We start from the raw sequence: 20,369 nt of genomic DNA on the forward strand, positions 1-20,369 counted from the left end.
GTAAAGCATCTTGGGATGTTTCTTACCATAAAGATGCCATAAAAATATAAACTGTTGTTATTAAAGCATGGTCTACATCATAATTGAGACATTTTGAAGCTTAAAGTCCATTGACAATCTGCCTAAAAGGGTTGGTCTGTGAAATTGATCAGGGGCCAAAATGTGCTTGGGTATCGAATGAATTATTATGATGCAGAAGGTGGCTATTAATTGCTTGAAATTTCTTCATGCTACCTGCTGATTTCCATGTTACTAATGCTAAACCTGCAGACAAGTGGCTGCAGTGCACAGCAGATGCTCAAGGTTGTGTGATGTCAGCACCATTTAAAGGTAACCTACAGTATTTAAAGTTACCTGCGCCTCATAAATGGGATTTGCATTTGAGAATACAGGACTTCAGGAATTGGAAGTTAGTGAACTGTCCAAAATTGGGTACAGTGAGTAATCCAGATGATCAGAGAATTGACGTTTCTGGGTATTGGGAGACAGTGAATGCTCAGAGTATGATTGCTTTGATGAAATTAACATACTATTTCTGCAGCCTTCACCAATCATAATTGTGTTAAGAGCAGCTTTATTCAAACATACCCAAACTTCAGGGCACCTGCACCTAACCTCCTAACCTCCCTCAGCACAACATCAAGTCTGGAACAACTATTCATCATTTTCCTTTCCTTTCTGTTCTTCAGTTTTCTGCCTTTCTTTGTTTATGTTAATAGTCAATTGTTTTCTTAGACACATAATGTAAGGGGCTGAGACTACCACTTCCCCCATATGGTTATGTTCATTTACAGTAACTCCAGTACAAGTGTGTTCTACACACAAAATTAACAAGGCCCATTTCACCCCCAAAGCATCCAGCCACATTATGTTTCCATCTATTTTAGATCCTGCATTTGTCATGAGGTTCTTTTTGAGTGAGTCAATTCTACAGGCTCATCTGAGACCCTGCTTCCCTTTCTTTGAAGCCTCCTACTTCCTTTATTTTGTTATCTAAATAGTTCCTGGGCAAATATGTCATTCAGCTACAAGCTCGGAGTTTATTCCTTTGTAATTTCAATGCTGGAGACCCGTCTCTTTTGAAAATTCTATTCCCTCACCTACCACTAATAGAAACAAAATGGTGGCTCTCAACATCCAGAAGCATAGGATAGGAATGGGGAAAAGTATTGGAACAGAATGGTAAGAAATCAAACATTAATTACAAAATAAAGTTTTATTATAGGATACAAGCTGGCAGTTATGGTCAAAAGTATCAATTTAGTTTTAATGTATTTGTCAATTAATTACTGGCTTTTAGGAAGTAGTCAGATGGGTCACATAACTAGTATGGTGCCATCTGCGATGACTGCTGATCAACAGTGGGAACGTGTTAAGCCAATTTCGGGACATATTAATGGTGTTGAAGAAACCATGGATTGGGGCCACCTTTAAACATTCAATTGAAACCCTGACATTACGGTACAGCTTACAGCAGGATTCGGTAAGTGACCGGATGTAGTTAGTCTATAGCCAAGACCCAAATCCCTCAGGTTCTGCTGTAAAAGATTTTGATAGGGTAGCTGACAGGAAAAAAAAATGCTTGGTGAGCAGACAGATCTGTCAGAAAACTATGTTCATTGTCAAGGAGGTAGGAAAAACTTGGCACCAATCTTTTTATTTGACTAGTGGGATGTGGGCATCACTGACTGGCCAGCATTTATTGCCAGTCCCTAATTGTCCTTGAGAAGGTGGTGGTAAGCTGCCTTCTTGAATATGCTGCAGTTCTCCTGCTGTAGATTGACCCTAAATGCCTTTAGGGAGGGAATTTTGACCCGGCGACAGAGAAGGAATGGCAATGTATTTCCAAGTCGGGATGGTGAGTGACTTGGAGGGCAACTTGCAGGTGGTTGTATTCCCATGTATCTGCTGCTCTTGTCCTTCGAGATGGAAGTGGTTATGGTTTTGGACGATGCTATCTAAGGATCTTTGGTGAATTTCTACAGTGCATCTTGTAGATAGTACACACTGCTGCTACTGAGCGTCAGTTGTGGAGGGAATGGATGTTTGTGGATGTACTACCAATCAAGTTGGCTGCTTTGTCCTAGACGGTGTCAAGCATCTTGAGTGTTGTTGAAGCTGTACCCATCTAGGTAGTGGGCAGTATTCCATCACACTCCTGACTTGTGTTTTGCAAATGGTAGACAGGCTTTGGGGAGTCAGGAGGTGAGTTACTCATTGCGGTATTCCTAGCCTCTGACCTGCTGTTATAGCCACTGTGCTTATGAGACGAGTTTTACTAGGGGTCCTTGATGCCACATTCAGTTGAATGTGACCTTGATGCCAAGGACTGTCACTTACACCTCACCTCTGGAATTGAGCTCTTTTGGCCCCCTTTGGACCAAGGCTGTAATGAGGTCAGGAGTGAAATTTCCCTGGCAGAATCCAAACTGGGAGTCACTGAGCAGGTTATTGCTGAGCAGATGCTGCTTGATAGCACTGTTGATTTCATTTTCCATCACTTCACTGATGAACAAGAGTAGACTGATGGAATAGTAATTGGCCAGGTTGTCATAGTGGAGCATGAAATTGCTGTCCTCTCTCAAGCTGGCCACAATCACCTTCTTACAACTGCCACTCCACGAATGCCCCTGCATTAGGGATAACGCCAGAGGGCTGCCATTCAAGCTGATATATTGCACTCTACAACCAGACCCACGAGTGTTATTGCTGATCAAGGTCAACCTGCTAGACTATCCTCTCATCAATCATGCTGCATCCACTAACAATACATAGAATAGGCAAAGACAGATGAAAAGTAGACAGTAAATGAATGTCCAGGCATGACTAGTGGATGTTAGTATGCAATATTTCATGGTTTGATTTATAAATTTGCTTGGACTATTTATTTTATGGTGGCTTTTGTTTGGCATTATGGCAAAACAGATGCTGTGATCGTCTGTGACAAAAGAAAGGCAAGTGCAGAATTTTGGCAAGCATAGACTAAGGAATGCTTCCACTGGATTTGCCACTAGATTAGTTGCTTACAAGCAGGCTAGCCAGTAAAGAACTGTATTTGTTGTCTTCTCCCTTCCTCTTTCTCCTCCTCCTCTCTTTTCACTACATAGCAGACAACAAGGCTGTTTTCCCATGAAGGTGTGATTGTGTGTAAGATAAAAGCATCAATCTTGATCGGTTTCCAGGGATTGTCACTCATGTTTGAAGCATTCATGACAGTTTAAACATGTTGAAAAACCAGTTACTAATCCTTCCAATACTTTTCAACTATTCCCAACAGGGAAGAAAAACATGCATATGAAATATGAAACAAGCAAGCAAAAGAGATCACTGCAGATCTTGGCATTCATATTACGGACCTTCTTTGAAGTGGTCCATGCAGTGGAAGCATAGTTTAAGCACCCCAATTATGTGCTCATTCACATTTCATGTGGCAGCATGGCCTTTGTGCCCATGTTGCAGAATGGTATAATGTAATATGCTGTCAAATGATGGTCTTTGTCACCCAATTTCCCTCTGTTTTGTGTTGGCTCAGATGCAGATGACATTGCAGGATATCTCAGAATGAAAGCATTACAACTACTGCAAAGATAGCAGGCATTGACCTGCAAATTCATTATATGTGATCACATACTAGCCAAGCATTGAGGGAATGGAATTGCTTTCCGTTGTGGTACTTCTCAGAATTGACGTATTGTGTCCACAAAGCAGTGTGCATGCAGAAGTCAAACTACTTGGGTAGTTTCAACATATTTGTCATGCAATCACACTACAGGAGTGCACGAAATTTCAAATGAATTCACAATTTCAGTCCAGCTCATGGAGAGATTGTTTTTGCATTTTAGCATACACTCCATGAAGCTGCAATCCCATCATCTCTAGCAGATAGAAGGATACCAGTCAATTAATCTTTTATGCATTTAATTGAATAATAAAATTTTGGGGAGAAACTAGAAAAACCTATTTACATTTTTCTTTTAAGTTGGGGAGACCCAGGAGTTGAAGAGAAAGAGTCAGTTTCCTACAGCACAAGCAGAGTAGGATAAACACAAGTTTTGAAATGTTACCAAGGAAACACATGTAGGCAAGCTGACTAGAACATTTACAACATATTGCTCTCATATGATATTTCACCTGTTACAATGAGTCTTTCCAAGATATCGATAACTTAAATTGTTTTATTTTGCTAAAGTGAATTGTTAAGCTTATTTAGCCTCAGTAAGAAAAAAAAATTCTTTTTTCTGAACTTCTGTTTTCTGAATAAAATTGGTTTAAATAAATTTCTTAGTGACATTCACATTGTAAGAGCCCACAATTTTCTTTTATTTGAGACAATAAGCTGATTTGGAAATAATCAAGTGCTGTGCATTTCAGCCATTCAAGATAATGTTGCATTTTGAATCAGGGAGGTGAATACTTGAACACTGAGTAGCAGAGAGTCCTTGAGTTAAAGAAATTCTGCCTGACAGCAGCACTCTGGTTGAGCTGCAGTTTGTTTAAAAAGCTGAAAGCACTAGGGCAGCAGAGACATCCAGAGCCCACAAACTGAAAACCTCCATCTTTCCCTCTGTATGGGGAAAACAATAAAAAATAATTCAAAGTTTAAAAGAAGATCAAGAACTTTTGTAACAAGAAATGACCTAGGTCTGTTGGATCAACTGTTAAGATGAAGAATGACCATCATATTATAGTCAGCAGCATGGCATTAGTGCTAAAAATCAAGATGAACCGCATGAGACAATTTCACCCATCCTTGAAATCTGGATTTATGTTCTTTTGAATTTTGCATACCTGTCAATATTCTTTTTAAACTAAATATCTGCACCAAACCATCTGTCTCTTGTCTGTCTTAATCACGAATGAGTGGGTAGATCTGTGGTTTTTAAAGGGGTATCATTTAAGTCCCATAGAAGTAGATTAGAAATCCTTTCTTTTCTGTGCCACTTATTAAAATTAAGTGTATTATTTTTGTTAATGACACAACCTGGTGTGAATTTTTTGTCCTGACTGACAGTCAGCCAGAAAGATTGGTCATTTGGTGGTCTAGTTGGTATTTTAGCCATTTTGTGATGGCTTGTGCAACAGTGGGGCACAATTATTGGTGTCCTCTTCCCAGTTAAGTCATGACAATATTTAATAAACTTGAGCAATATGTTACAATATAATAGGAATAATAGGTCAGAATTTCCTATATATTTGTACTCTACAATTTACAATCAAGCATAAAGAAAATACCCAACATAAAAAATGAAGTTACCTGTTTACAACACAAGTCTATTGCACACAAAATTATAATATGCTCAAAATTCATCACCTTTTTAATGCCATTCTGTGGATCCCTATGTCAGAATGCATCTCACCATATTATTATGGATCAGCCCCTTGCTAAAGAGTCGTATAAGTGAATGTTCGGCAAAAATGCTGGGTCAAAATGGTTGCAAAAAGAAGCATAGCTTTGTGCACAGCAGGGACCAGAATAATTTTCTGGTGTTTTATCGTGAATTTTTGATCAACTTATTAAAATTTATCCTTACTGAAACCTACACTATTATCTGTCCTTTTTATCCAATTATATGGCATCGGTAGAATTCACATAGGAACGTTCAATTTTGGAGGCTTTTAAGTATTCTTAAAAATTCTATGTTTAATCTGCATGAATGCTAGTTGAGAGGTATAATAACTAATGCAAAAGAATTTATGGCGTGAGTGCAGCATTTTCCCTCAGTTCTCAATTGTTTGTGCTGAACTCTGCTTGTTATACTCGTTCTAGTGTGTGTTAATGTGAATGGCTGATAATTAAATAGACAGTGTAATTTTGATGAACTTCAGTGCTGAAATAAATCTATAGTCATACTGTTAATGTGATTTTCCCTTTACAAGCTTGCTTTCAAACTAGGATCACTTTAGTGCTGCTGAACATGTGTGTGTATATATATATATGCGTGTATGAGCATATTCTGATCATCCATTGCTGATCACAGCAAGGTGTTGTTATCTTTACTCTCTTGTCTTAGCTGCTAAGGCAATGTGCACATTATCCCGATTCTAGGTCAGTTTTATAGCAGCAGGATCCAGAGAGGCATCTTTTTACTGAGGGTCTATTAAAGACAGCAGCCCTCCCCACAAGCTGCTGGCCCAATCAGGGAGATGACAGCTCAGCAGCTGTCACTACACCAAAGCAGGCAGACCACAGTGCTGATGCTGGAACTCCAGGATGAAGCACATTAATGACCAATCATAGAATCCCTATTGTGTAGAAACAGGCCCTTCCGCCCAACAAGCCCACACCGACCCTGAATTGAGCAGTTAAGTCGATCATCTGGGCTCCCAGAAGGCAACACATCTGCAGGCTTTCTCATTTTTGACAAAGCATGAAAGAAATCAGACTCACTGCCCAGCTCCGCAGACCATTTTGCCAACTTTCCCATGTCCCAGCCTGCCACCAAGGGGCTTGTAAAATTCCAGTCAAGATCCATAGTGTTTTGAACTCAAAGATTTTGGATTGATTCCAAAAACCGTGTTACAATTCACCATCTTTTTATATTTACTTTACTGAGCTACCAATCACTCATTTAATGTCTTCATAACTATACAGTGGTGCAGTAATAGTATCCTTACCATTGAGTCAGGAGATCTGGGTTTGTGTCAGAGGTGTGTAATAACATCTCTGAACAGGTAGATTAGAAAACAGATTTTTACAGCTACCACTCTGAACCACATATATGGCCAATGGATAAAATTATACTATTGATTAACATATGTGAAATGTTTTCATTCTGTGATGTTATTTCTACACACTTTACTAACAACATAATTTCCTCAGTTGAGATAATTTAATTCAGCCTCTCAAAAAAATCATTTGTTTCTTCTTAAAGCCCAGCCTTTAAATTTCAGCAAGGAAAGTAAAAGCTTGAGACTTTGTATTCAGTTTTCTTTTTATGGTGGTCTCCATGGCTTTTCTTGAAGGTGCTGGCTTTTATCAGGAAGTGGTTCATCAAGAGGCCTTCTGATCCCACTCTCAAATGTAATTTGGAGCAAATTGCAGCTGACTCCAATCCTTCCTTTTTCTAACCAACAGGCAATGGCATTTTTCAAAATAAACACCAAAATATCAATTCAGAGTGGGAACTTTACTTTTTGTTTTGATATAGTATCTAGTATAAGGGCATTGAGGCCATTATGATACTTCAGCTGCATCCCCAGTTGAAATCAACCCACTGAGTACAGATCAGAAATCAAGCTTGAGACTTTATAGTCTCTAAGTTTCAATCACCCATTGCAGAGTATTTCAACAAACTGAACTGTTGACAGAACTATATTTTCAAGTTGAAGATTTAATACTAAAGTTTATGGAAAGCAGTATTATGTTCTGAACATTTTTCATTCGCAGTGTCTGTGGGATGTAGTTACCCTTCCCTTGAGCAATTTAATTTAAATTCTAATTATGGATGTTTTCACAATTAGAAATACAATATCTGTACCAAATGATTAAGTATAACAAAGCTATCAACTGTTTCCACCCTTTCCTAGACATCCCTATTGTATGATCCTTGTTACAGGTAATAACTATATCATCATGAAACAGCCAAAGGGAGACTCAAGTTGTCTTCTTTGTCAGTGATTCTTTTCCACTCGAGAATTCACAAGTTTCTAAAATGGGCAAAATCATGAACTACATAATGCAGCTGTCCTATCTGAGTTCTTCCTTGCATTTTTCTCATAACGGTGGACAATATACAAGGAAAAAACATGTAATTTGATTGGGAATCACTTCCAGAATCTAAACTTTATCCTATTCCATTTACAATGTTTTTGTGTCTCCATATATCAATGTAAAAATTTTAATTTTGCTCAGAACTTTTATCTAAACTACAAACATACTATAGTACCTACATGCTGTTGCTTCATCACATACCCCCAAAATATTTGAAACCCAGACATCATGTTTACTTATGCTATCTTCTTAAAATTGTGGAACAACTTAACTCTTTTGCAGTCTTTCAGCTCTTTAAACCCAGGCTTTACATCTTTTTATTTTTGTTTCATGCTTTTCTTTATGTCCTCTTTATTTTTCTCAAATCTTATTTTCTCAATCTGTTTATTGAGCCTTAACACTTCACCTAGGTTCTCAATTTCTATGTTTAATTCAGTTAGTAGGGATTTTTATACATAAGGGAGAGAAATAATTTGTGTATAAATCACTGCTATCAGTGCATATGTATATCTGTGATTACTTTTCTGTCATTGCAGAACTTCCATATGGTTGGGAGAAAATAAATGATCCAGTCTATGGCACCTATTATGTTGAGTAAGTGTGCTGAAGAGTATCTTATTTTTAACGATTCAGAAAAAAAAGTCGATTACAGATCCACAGTAGAAATTTTCAATGTATGTCCAAAGTGATGTGTCGTAATTATTACTTCATTCTACAATTTCATTGAATGTTCAGCTTTTCATCACGCTTTCATTCTTTGCATTAAGGTGAATTCTGGCATCTGCTGTTTCATCGGTGTTCTAGTAACTGTTAATTGTGATTACAAAGTGATGAGCATCACAGAATAACTTGTCTGTTTGAACTAAAATTTTCAGACATGCATACACACGTACATATATATTGATATCCTTAATACTTGAACAATATAATAAATATATCTTTGTTTTTTGTCACCTTTCACTGTCTCCTGGATTTTTTCTTCCTTGCATATTTCCTACTCTTGATTACTCCTATTTCAATGCTTTTTTTGTGCCATTCTTCTGCTCTTGCTATTTTTCTGTTTTTCCATATGACGCTTTAGTCACATTAATCGAAAAACCCAGTTTGAAAATCCTGTTCTTGAAGCAAAGAAGAAGTTGCAGCAGCAACGTCCATTGCACCAGGATCTAGTGCCCTACCCTATGCCAGCACCTGGTTTTAGAGGTAATACCGTTATAATACTGTATGTGAATGACATCATGTGGGAATGCTTTGTTATTTGTGATGTCTTTCTTGCGTGCTGAAGTTTACTACTGTTAGTGTATCTTTAAGAGGCTTTTCACTGTTTCAGGATTAATGCATAAAAGCAAATATAATGTAATTGAAGCATCAATCATAGCAGAAATGATGCTGTAACTGCAACCTAGGACATAGTGGAATTGGTGGAGATTAATGTTCTTTTGAATTAAATAGCATGGACTATCAATATTCTATAGAGTATAGTCATTATTCATAAGATCAAGGCCTAAGAATGAGGGTTTTTCTCCTTTATAACTGTAGAAGGCTCATCATCAACATTACCTAGACCCAAACATACCTGCCCAGGCTCTCTGCCTCAGCGGTCGCGCAGTACGAATGACCTGTCTCAATATCGGAGTGACAGTGCTGGAATGTACAGGCTGTATGGTATGTCAAAGTGCAACTTCACAGTCAAGCTGCACTGTTGTAAAGCAGACATTTGTAGTGGGGAATTATACATCACAGCTTATTATTCATTGTCAAAGGCACTGGAAGTGAAATGTGGTCTTCTGTTACCTTCTTTAGCATGCTTATAATATTTGTTTTTAACCCTTTCATTTTCACATAGGGAACTTCTACTTATTAAATTTTCCACGAAATTATGAACTGTGAAATTGGTAACAATTTTTGTATCAACCATTTTAAAATTGATAAACTGGTTATTTCAAAATTTCCATCCAAAAGGGTTAAAAATAAAAATAAAAACCGCGCACTCTCAGTGCCTTTAGCACTGTGATGGCACAAATCTGTCAAACTTGTTTTTAATTACTTTTTATCTTTGCATTATCGACTTAGAAAAACCACTCTTCACCCGAGATGTTTCACAGCTGAAGGGAACATTTCTTACAACATCACTGAAGAAGAGCAGCATGGGATTTGGATTCACCATTATTGGTGGCGATGAGCCGGATGAATTTCTGCAAGTAAAGAGTGTGATACCAGAAGGACCAGCTGCAGTAGATGGCAAAATGGAAATGGGTGAGCAAATCAAAAAAGACAAATGGCCTCTGTTATCTATTCTGTGATTCAGCATGGAACCTCAGTGTAACATTTGTCCAAAAGTGCTTCAAAAGAGTATCATCAACTTAAATAGGACACTAAATTCATAGTGATACAAGGACAAGTAGCCAAAAGCTTGTTCAAAATAGTAGGTTTTAAAGAGTATAATAAAGAAAGAGAAACAGAGAGGTTAAGAGAGGAAATTCCAGATCACTGGGCAAAGCAGTTGAAAAAACTGTTTGAGAAACCAAATTTGGGAATGGAGGTCCAAATTAGGCAAGAAATGATGTGATCTGTCATGTCCATGCTGGCTTTCTGCAAGAGCGATTTAACTAATTCCACTTCCCCACCTTTCCCCGTAACTCTGCAGTATTTTCCTTGTCAAATAATTATCTAGTTCCATTTTGAAACCCACATTTGAAAGCTGCAATCAAAAATTCCTTCACTGTACTCTCAGACAGTACATTCCAGATGCCAACCCCACACTAAGCAAAAAATCAAAAATTCCTTATCTTAGGTTTGGTTGTTTTGCTATTCATCTTAAATCAGTGGCTTGGTTCTTGACCCTTCCAACAATAGGAATAGTATATGCCTATTTCCTCTTTCTAGAGTCCTCATCACTTTGAACACGTGTAACAACTCTCTTCTCAGTCTCTGCTAAAGATAACAACCCCACATTCTCCAATCTATCCAAATAAGTTTAAAACCATAATATCTGGAGCCATTCTAATAAATATTATGTACAGTCCCTCTAATATCTTGCATCCTTTATAAATTGTCATTGGACACAATACTGTCAAGACAAACCAGTTCTTTATGAAAATGCACCAGAGCTTCTGTGTTTTTGTATGCCATGCGTCTATTTATAAAGCCTGGGATAATATGTTTTATTAACCAATTTCTCATCCTGCCCTGCCACCTTCAATTATTTGCTCCTGCACCCTGTTTAGAATCGTTAATCCTTTATATTGCCTCTCCTTATTCTCCCTGCTGCTTCTTTGTATTAAATTTCATGTGCCACATGTCCACCCATTGCCTCAGCCTTTTTGTGTCCTCTTCAAGTCTGTCACTATCCTCCTCACAGTTGACGGTACTCCCAAGTATTGTGTCACAGCAAATTTTAATATTTGTGTCCTGTGCACCCAAGACCAGGTCAAAAAAAAGGGATGATCCGAATACTGACCATAGGGTGCCTTCCTCCAACTACCAAGCTCCCTAACCACGAATACCAAACATTCCTCACCCAAGTCCAATCTAGCCATAGAACGCCAAGAAATAAGCAATAAATTTTCAACTAGGAAGCACTTGATGCAGTATCAGACCAATTTATTAAGCAACAAAAGTCATACTTGTCAAATCAAGATTATTGGTTTCTGGTTCACCACAGTCTTGCTCCCAATGACTCTCATGGCTACATACAGCTTGTGACATTGTGCTTTTACAGTAATCAGCGCTCCTTTCAGAATCACCATTACTGAGATTTTTTCTCAAAGAAAAATAAGTACAGCATGGGAATAGGCTCTTTAGCCCATCAGGCCTGCATCAACACATGACACCTTTTAAACTAAAAATCTTTTGCCTGTACACAGTTCATATTACACAGTTCATATCCCTCTATTCCCTGCCTATTTATATATCTGTCAAGATGCCTCTTAAACATTGTATCTGCTTCTACCACCTCCTCTGGCAGGGCATTCCAGGCACTTACTGTCCTCTGTGATTAAAAAACATTGTTCTCACATCCCCTACGTCCCCTTTAAACTTTCCCCCTTGTACCTTAAAGCTATGTCGCCAAGTAATTGACATTTCTACCCTGAGAAAAAGACTTTGACTATCAATTTAATCCGTACCTCTCATAATTTTGTAAACATCTATGAGGTTGCCCCTCAGCCTCTTACGTTCAAGTGAAAACAAAGCAAGTTTATCCAATCTCTCCTCATAGCTAATACCCTCCAAAACGGGCAACATGCTGGTAAACTTTTTCTGTACTCCTGCCAAAGCCTCCATATCCTTGTTGTAGTGAGGCAAGCAGATTTGTATGCAATATTCCATTATTAATTTTCATTGCAGCAAAATTCTTTATAGGATTAATGAAGTGCCAGAAATTGAGTAGTTCTAGGTATTATAGGGCAGTGTCATGATCCAAAACAAAAAGGTTTAACCTCTGAACATCATGTTGGGACTACTACACCAGAAAGATTTAGATTGTGAAGTAGGACAAACATAGGGTCTCCAAGGTAAAGCATAGTTGGAATGTACCTTTTTTGTTGAGAAAGGTCTATGAAACGTAATAACATTAAGAAAAGAAAGCCAACACTTCAAAATTAATAGAGGGAATGTATAACTTACTTACTGAAAAAGAGATAAGCATTTTTTACATCTTTTGAATGTGCCATGGACAGCCTGCATTGTGCAGCTTTCACATCATTGCAGTCTTAAATGAGGAAGTAACAGAAGTAATAGAGTATCATGATGCCATTCGTATCTTCACGGATATCTGAAACGGGTCCTCAAAAAAAAAATTTGGAGAACAGACAGCAACTTTCTCACTCATTTCACAGGAACGAGGTGCATTATCATAGCAGAATCTAAAGCAAAGTAATAAAATTCAATGTTGTTACTACTTTCAAAAATACTTAGGGGCTCAGGTAGCCCCATTCCACCCTTTTATTTTGCATGTTTAACTGAGATAACTAAGCATATAAAGTTTTGGGCCTAATTCTGCACACCACCAAAAAAACCTCTAAGAGCACACACTCCCCTTTGAATACACATATTGGATAAGACCTTGCATCTTATGCAGATTTGCCACAAAAAACAACCAAACTCACTTTGGCATTATTGTTAAGGAGGGCAAGCCTGCGATAATCAATCATTTCAGTACTTCCAAGTACGACTCTATTTCTAGTTTTTGTGATATTAACAGTCAAAAGTGTGAAATGATTTTCCTGTATGGTTCAGCAGGCCTCTTCCTGTGTGTGAAGAAATCTGTGTGTTAATTAGACTTAACAATCAGTACTGTACCCAGACTGGAGTTATTGAGCACACAGAAAAATGTTAATCTCCACAGCTACCTTCAGATCGTTCACCCTAAACTGGACTTGTTCAGCTTTCTTATAAAAGATAAATTTCATTCAAGTAGGAGTGGGTCAAGAGTTGTCTGGAAGTGAACCAGTGACCAGGTTTTGCAATTTGTTGTGAAAACGATTTGTCTGCATATTTATGTCATGACCCCTCAGTATGCATGTGTGAGGCTGCTGTCATGTAATTAGTTTCTTAATGTTGAACATAACTTGGCCCTTCTTGTCTTTAAACGCTGACTATTTGTTTCACTAATGATGGCTATTTTTTGAAAACACTTTGAAAGCAGGACAAGAGCTACATTAAATGTAAAAAAAAAAGGAATCTCTGTCACTGCCAATTATCATTATTTTTGTGAAACACTGAAGGGCGCATGAAGGTTTCGAGGAGAAATCTCCTTTAAAACATCTATGTTAATGTGAAAGCAAACTCAGCATTAATACTGAAAGTATTTAATTTTTAATGACAGCCATTAAATGTTGACCAGTAGATTTTTAGTGCTGCCCAATACATAAACTTAGATGTGATGCAAAGCAAGAAGTGGACTTCATTAAGGAGAGGGAAATTCCACTGTGAATGTTGTCAGCCATCCTGAAGCACATGCTAAATATGTTGGGATAGTTTGGTACACTGGCATCCATGAAAAGGATAGGAATAATTGTCTATCTCAACTTCAAAGAAGTTCTGCACCCATGATTTAAGACAGCTTGAGTAAAGAATATTCCCATCTCTGCTCCAATCCTGAAGGAAAAGGGAATTATCTTGGCAAAGAGATTGGGCAAAAGGAATTCATCTGTAAAATAAATGCCTGGACCAATTTGAAACAAAGCATGGCATTATCTTCCATGTAGTAAGTGGTGAAAATAGAGCAGTTACGTTAGTAATGACAGCTGATTGGCTGCAAACTGGTCTGTCCGACATTTCTGAACGAGTATGCAGCAAAAGACATTTTTTAACATGAATGAAATCAAACTCATTTATTATCTCTTATCGAATTGCTTCTTTAATATTTAAAGATAAATGTGCTGTAGTGAAAAGCAAAGCAATTAATGCGTCACTGTAATGGTCTGCATCAATATATAAGGCACTGAAAAGTTTTTATTTCTAGTGATAACGTCCAAGAAGCCATGCTGCTTTTCAAATGTCAAGACACTACCACACAGTATAGGACTAATAAAACGGCCTGGGTGACCTCCAGCATTCCTGAGGAGTGAATTAGGAAAATAGACAAATAGACCAATGTAAGAAGATAAAGATTATTATCATTACAAATACTACCCCATGCACCCTGATATCATTTGCCTCAAGAGCTTCAAGCTGCCATTCTTGCCTCCGAATGCCATGCCAAGCTTTGGCCATAAAATCAGTGGATGATTAGAAACCCAGAGCCAACTACTGATGGTATCTGAGATAACAAGGCGTAGCGCTGGATGAACACAGCAGGCCAGGCAGCATCAGAGGAGCAGGAATGCTGACGGTTCGGGTCTGGACCTTTCCTGCTCCTCTGATGCTGTGCCTGGCCTGCTGTGTTCATCCAGCTCTACACCTTGTTATCTCACACTCCAGCATCGGCAGTTCTTACTATCTCTACTGATGGTATCTGATCTCGAATTCGGTCGAGGCCATTGATAAGAAGCTGGAGCACACTTAACAGTTTTGAGGCCATGTTCTTTGTGAAGAAGGTTTGAACGAAGATGATGACAGTCACAATTGCTGACTGCTTCCACTACATTGTGTTCAAATAGGATGCAACTGCTCATGATGCAGAGAACAAGGAGGAGCAAGGTGAAGGCTAATCAGCCCAATGATTATGTTCTTTTTGCTCATGCGGGAGTCCAGCATGTAAATTCCATCAGAGACAAACATAGAAGCTTACACGGAAACAGGCAATAACACTATACACTGCACAACAGAATTGATAGATGAAGCAGTTATAGATGCAATACATTCTTCAACCAAGGAACCATATTTTAGTGAAGGGTCTGAATTCTGCTGTGTTACCCAACTGCATCCATAGTTGAAGCCACCGCCTGGGCTTTCGTATTGCAACACAAAAAAACAGAAGACCTGTTTGACTGTACTGCACTTGTCTGAACAACAGTGCATAAGGCAGTAAAAGATATTTTCCAAAGCTAACTCCCAATATTTTTGAATAGTTTTACTCAACTTTTTCACTATTGACATCTAAGGTGTCAATAGGTTTGAAAAATAGACAACTTTCACATATTTGCTGCTTCACTGTTTCCACTTAATTTATGTAGAATATGCTTGTAGGCAAAGTGGGTTACATAGGACTCACTTTAGCTCTCTTGTAAATTTGCTTAATACCCCTGAAATACAACTTATCATGTTTTGATTGATGTCATGTGAAATTGTGCATGAAATTAAGTTAATCATTGTCAGTCAGTATTTGCACTTCTCAAGAACTTTATTGAGCAAAGTAAATCCTGCAGAAGCTTTAATCTGTTACCAGAAGTAAGATGTACTTTGTGTAGCTTTATAATTTATTTTTGGAATCCGTACAGTGTCAAAACAGGCCATTTGGTCCAACAAATCCACGCTGAGTCTCCGAAAAGCATCCCACCCAGGCCCATCCTTCTACCCTATCTCTGTAACCTTGCATTTTCCATGGCTAACACACCTAACCTACACATCCTTGGGCACTACTGGGTAATTTAGCATGGCCAATCCACTTAACCAGCACATCTTTGGACTGTGGGAGGGAACCGGAGCACACGGAGGAAACCCACGCAGACACAGGGAGAATGTGCAAATTCCACACGAGAGTTGCCCGAGGGTGAAATCAAACCCAGGTCCCTGTTGCTGTGAGGCAGCAGTGCTAACCACTGAGCCACCATGCTGCTCCTGCTAACTAGGTTTTTATAAAAATAAATGTGATTGTGAAATATAAATTAATTTTTCACATGTCTGTTATAAAATTTTCTTTATTCTAATAACTAGAGATACAGTAGTCGATTTTTGTGAAATACATATCGTGAAGTAAGCAGGAAATGTTAAGTAATTTTATTGGTTGGTTTGCTTTGTTTAATAACAGATGTGAGACCTAAATGATCACCTGTTGTATTTGATTGCCAAATCTGGAATCTCCTCCGCCTTAGTTTCTCCATTCAGAAGGATCCGAAGGACGCCCACATTTTAGAGCCCAATTGATTCTTGCATTACTCAACATTGTAATATTCATTAACCCAGATTGATTTCACTAATTTTGAAGAAGGAAAACACAAACAAATGCAATTTTCTTAATATATTTTATTAAAGTTTTATCTTATTGTTCCATTTCATTCTCTCTCCCTAGGTGATGTGATTGTCTATATAAATGAGATCTGTGTCCTAGGATATACTCATGCTGAAGTAGTTAAAATTTTCCAGTCTGTCCCAATTGGTCAATGTGTCAATCTTGTATTATGCCGTGGGTACCTTCTACCCTTTGATCCTGATGACCCAAACAACAGCATGGTGCCTCCTTTAACGTCAGTTGACCGACAGCCAATTCAAATAAATGGGAGAAGTAATTATGATACTTACGTGGAGTTTGGTTCCCGGATCTCTCGCTCAGCACCAGATATCTCTGACCGACATTTACATTCCTTTAATCCAATACTCACTGATGGCCAGGTGGATGGAACGTTACCAACAGTTCAGGAGGATAGTGTCTCTATGGCCTCTTCAGGAGCCACTCAGTGTGAATTCAAGAAAATTGCAATTGTGAAAGGAGCACAAGGCTTTGGCTTTACCATAGCAGATAGTCCCAAAGGGCAGCGAGTGAAACAAATCTTAGATATTCAAGGCTGTGGTGGCCTTAATGAAGGTGACCTAATTATGGAGATTAATCAGCAAAATGTGCAGGCTCTCAGTCATACCCAAGTAGTGGAAATTTTAAAGGAATGCTCCGTTGGAACCGAGATCAATTTGGTCATCCAGAGGAGTGGTAAGTCAGAGTTTTCAAATTTCTGTAATGCTTAAGGATGGTAATTTAAAAATTGGCTTAACAATCTCCAGAAACATTTTTAGATAACCCATAATTTAACAGATATTGTTATTGAGAATCATACATAAACTGTACCCTGTATAGCAAAATCAATTATCTTGAGGCATTATTATCTAGTTCATATTTAATAATGGTGATTTAAATAAATGATTGTAATTATCATGGCTGCATAATACTATCTAAAATAATCATATTGACCCAGATTTTCCATTGAGAGTAACAGTGAACCTCACAACACACTGTTATTGTGGAACAAGTTGGATATCAACTTTGTGACTACACACATGCAGGTAAAATGAAGATCTGGAAGATGTGATCTGAGTTGCCCATTTCCTTCAAAGGTGGTGCCGTGGCATCAAAATCAATTTAAAGTCAGGAATTTGGTGTATTTACCTACTGAACAAAACAGAAAATGTTAGGGCTGCTATATTTGAGAATAGATGAAATTTTAATGGCATGTTCCATCGTAGTTGCTGCTAAACAATTGCTCTGTCCCTGAAAATATATTTTTTATAAGCATGAAATTAGTGATGGAGTTATTGTTTATATTTTCACTCTCTTATCTATCTTAATCCAGTGTTCCCATGCTTCAGCTTGCTTTCTATGCATGAGCTAAGTCTGATTTATAATTCTTGGTGTGTACTTCCTGACTTATATCCTGCATGCCTCAATGGTTGAAGAACCTTGCTTTTACTTGTTATGCTCACACAAGCTGCAGATCCACTGTAGAGTGCTCTATCCTGGGGGCAAGTGTCCACTGACAGTGAGTTTATGCTGAAAACCTTGCAAAATCTCTGGGAAATAATGAGATTTATTGCTGTACCACTCATGGCAAAATCTCTTATCCGTATCTATTTGAAGTTAATTATTGTACAGTTTGCCGGTGATGTGTGAATTAATTGCCCTATATAGCATTGATTATTCTGATACCTAGCATGACATGGGATGTGGCTGCTGCTGGCTAGGCCAGCACATATAACATTTTGTAACCGCCCTTTAGAAGGTGGTGCAGTCTGTGTCATGTAGTTATAGCCACAGTGTTGTTAGGAAGGGACATCCAGGATTTTGACCCACTAGCAGCAATGGAAAGGCAATATATTTCCAAGTCAGAATACTGTTTAGCTTTGAGGGGGCCTTACAGCTGTTTGGGGCTACCGTGCATCTGATGCCCTTATCCTACTAGATGGTAAGAGGTAGCAATTTTGGAAGATAGTGCTTAAGGAGCCTTTCTGCAGTGCATCTTTATAGATGCTATGCGCTATTATCATTGTATGTCGGTGGTGAAGGATGTGGATGTTTAAGGTGGTGGATGCAGTGCCAGTACTATTCTTTGCCTTGAATGATATCAAGCTTGTTGAGTGGTATTTGAACTTCATTCATTTCAGGCAAGTGGAGAGTATTCCATCATTTTGCTGATATATGCCTTGTAGATAGTGAATAGGTTGTGGGGAGTCAAGAAGTGAGTTACTTTTCACAGAATTCCCAAATTCTGACCAGATCTTGTAGTCACAATTTTAGTAAGTTATACTAATGTTCTGGCTATTTTATGTTATCAAGCTCAGGAGGACCCATGCTAACTATCAGTTAACATGTCAAATAAGTTACATTAGGATGAAAGATGATTTAATTCTGTGAATGCAGCATACGTGTTTAAAAACACATATTAAATACTTGAATTCACTGTTCTGGCACCCTAAAAGAAGAATGAAGTATGTACACTACTTAGAAAGTGAACATTTACATATTTTGTATCTATCTGATTATGTATTTGCTGCCACTTATTGTTGTCTCATTACATACTAGTTACATTGTTGACGGATGAATCTATTAAATAGTAGTAGAAGGTTGGATGTAGAGTAATACGCTGTCAGGTAAGCTATAAAACTTGTCAAACAGCTCAATTAAATCATCCATTAACCTCTGACATTTTGGGAAAACAAACCAAGTTTAAGCAACTCACCCCCATGACTTAACTCTTGAACAATGCTATAATTCTGATATCACTCACTGCTGAATGATCTACAATACAACATTGCACCCTCCCTAAGGACGATGTATTCTTCCTGCAATGCAACACAAAAAACAGAACACACAGCTTCTGGATTCTGAAGATGACTCTATTCAACATTGTGAGGTATCTTCAGGGGCCTCACTGTTTAGAAAGGTGGGAGTGGTAACCTAGTTGTCCAGGAGGCCAAAATTCAAAAAGCTGGCATAGGGTTAAAGATTTGATATTAAGTTCTCAAAACTTTTCAGGCAATTTCACCCCTCTTCTCCCACTCAAAAAAAAAATACAACCATGATGGTGAAGAACCTCTTTTTGCATCCATTAGCCCTCATGAGTTTTCATTAATATCCTAGCTCACTGGAATTACATTCATCAGTGCACAAGGTTTGTGAAGCAAGCGATTAAAAACGTTTGATCGCAAATCCAATCATATAAATGAGGTGTGTGTTTAGTCAAAGATAGAAATTGCTAGAGAAACTCAGCAGGTCTGGCAGCATCTGTGGAAAGAGAAACAGAGTTAACACTCTGAGTCAAGTGATACGTCCTATTAAATTCACAGCACATTCATGTTAAAGCAAGCAAAGTTGATTTGAAAATTATTTGCTCCATAAAGTTTATTTAAACAACACGCTACAGCAAACATTCAACAGGGTCTGTTTAGAAACAGTATTTGTGAACTGCAGCAAATAAATCTCATGAAAGAAACTATAGAACACATCTTCCGATAAAAGCAGAATGATTCCATTCAGCAAAATGCAGTGAGAAATATTTATCCACACATAAAATCAATCCCTGTCATTTACAGCACTACAGTTTCTAGTTATGATTATTGGGGATGTGGGGAATCTTCTTCATTCTAGCCAGGAATAGCAATGTCACTGTGTGCAACTGTTATTTCCTGTTTCAATTTTTATATTGTTGATTTTTGATGCTTTAGAGACCTGGTATCTATGAGCCACACACTAAGCAGTAATTACAGTGTAAGATTGACCTGTCAGTACATATGCCAAATACAAGATGTTTAAATATATATAGAGATATGCTATTCATTGCATTGATAAAGTACAAGTCTAATAAGTGTGGTATATTTATTTGTGGTCTTTAGTCATGGATCAACCATATGGAGCAGTTTCACCTGATTAGAAACATAAGCAAAGCAATTTTGAATTGTGATGTACAATTGATAAACAAGGTTTTGGAAACATAAAAGAAAAACAACACTTGCATTCATGTGGCTCCTTTTAATGTACTAAAATTTACCAAGGTGTTGTGAATGCAAGTGA

At 37.9% G+C, this 20,369-nt stretch overlaps 2 protein-coding genes across 15 annotated transcripts in view; one reads left to right on the forward strand and one right to left on the reverse strand.

Annotated features, from left to right (window-relative positions):
• Positions 1-20,369, reverse strand: part of LOC109913613 (guanine nucleotide-binding protein G(i) subunit alpha-1) — a 1,176,207-nt gene that overhangs the window by 762,733 nt on the left and 393,105 nt on the right. The gene's annotated exons all lie outside the window — the stretch shown is intronic.
• magi2a (membrane associated guanylate kinase, WW and PDZ domain containing 2a) overlaps positions 1-20,369 on the forward strand; it is a 569,288-nt gene that overhangs the window by 456,365 nt on the left and 92,554 nt on the right. For 8 of the 14 annotated variants that reach the window (XM_048610359.1, XM_048610360.1, XM_048610349.1 and 5 more), the window contains 5 exons: positions 8,248-8,305; positions 8,793-8,914; positions 9,251-9,376; positions 9,785-9,967; positions 16,386-17,018. In XM_048610359.1, the coding sequence (XP_048466316.1) occupies positions 8,248-8,305; positions 8,793-8,914; positions 9,251-9,376; positions 9,785-9,967; positions 16,386-17,018 (1,122 nt within the window). The remainder of the gene's footprint in view (positions 1-8,247; positions 8,306-8,792; positions 8,915-9,250; positions 9,377-9,784; positions 9,968-16,385; positions 17,019-20,369) is intronic. The other 6 variants (XM_048610361.1, XM_048610362.1, XM_048610353.1 and 3 more) reach the window with 3 other exon arrangements.

This window comes from Rhincodon typus, chromosome 22 (genome assembly GCF_021869965.1).
Source record: "Rhincodon typus isolate 14 chromosome 22, sRhiTyp1.1, whole genome shotgun sequence".
NCBI classification, from domain to species: domain Eukaryota; kingdom Metazoa; phylum Chordata; class Chondrichthyes; order Orectolobiformes; family Rhincodontidae; genus Rhincodon; species Rhincodon typus.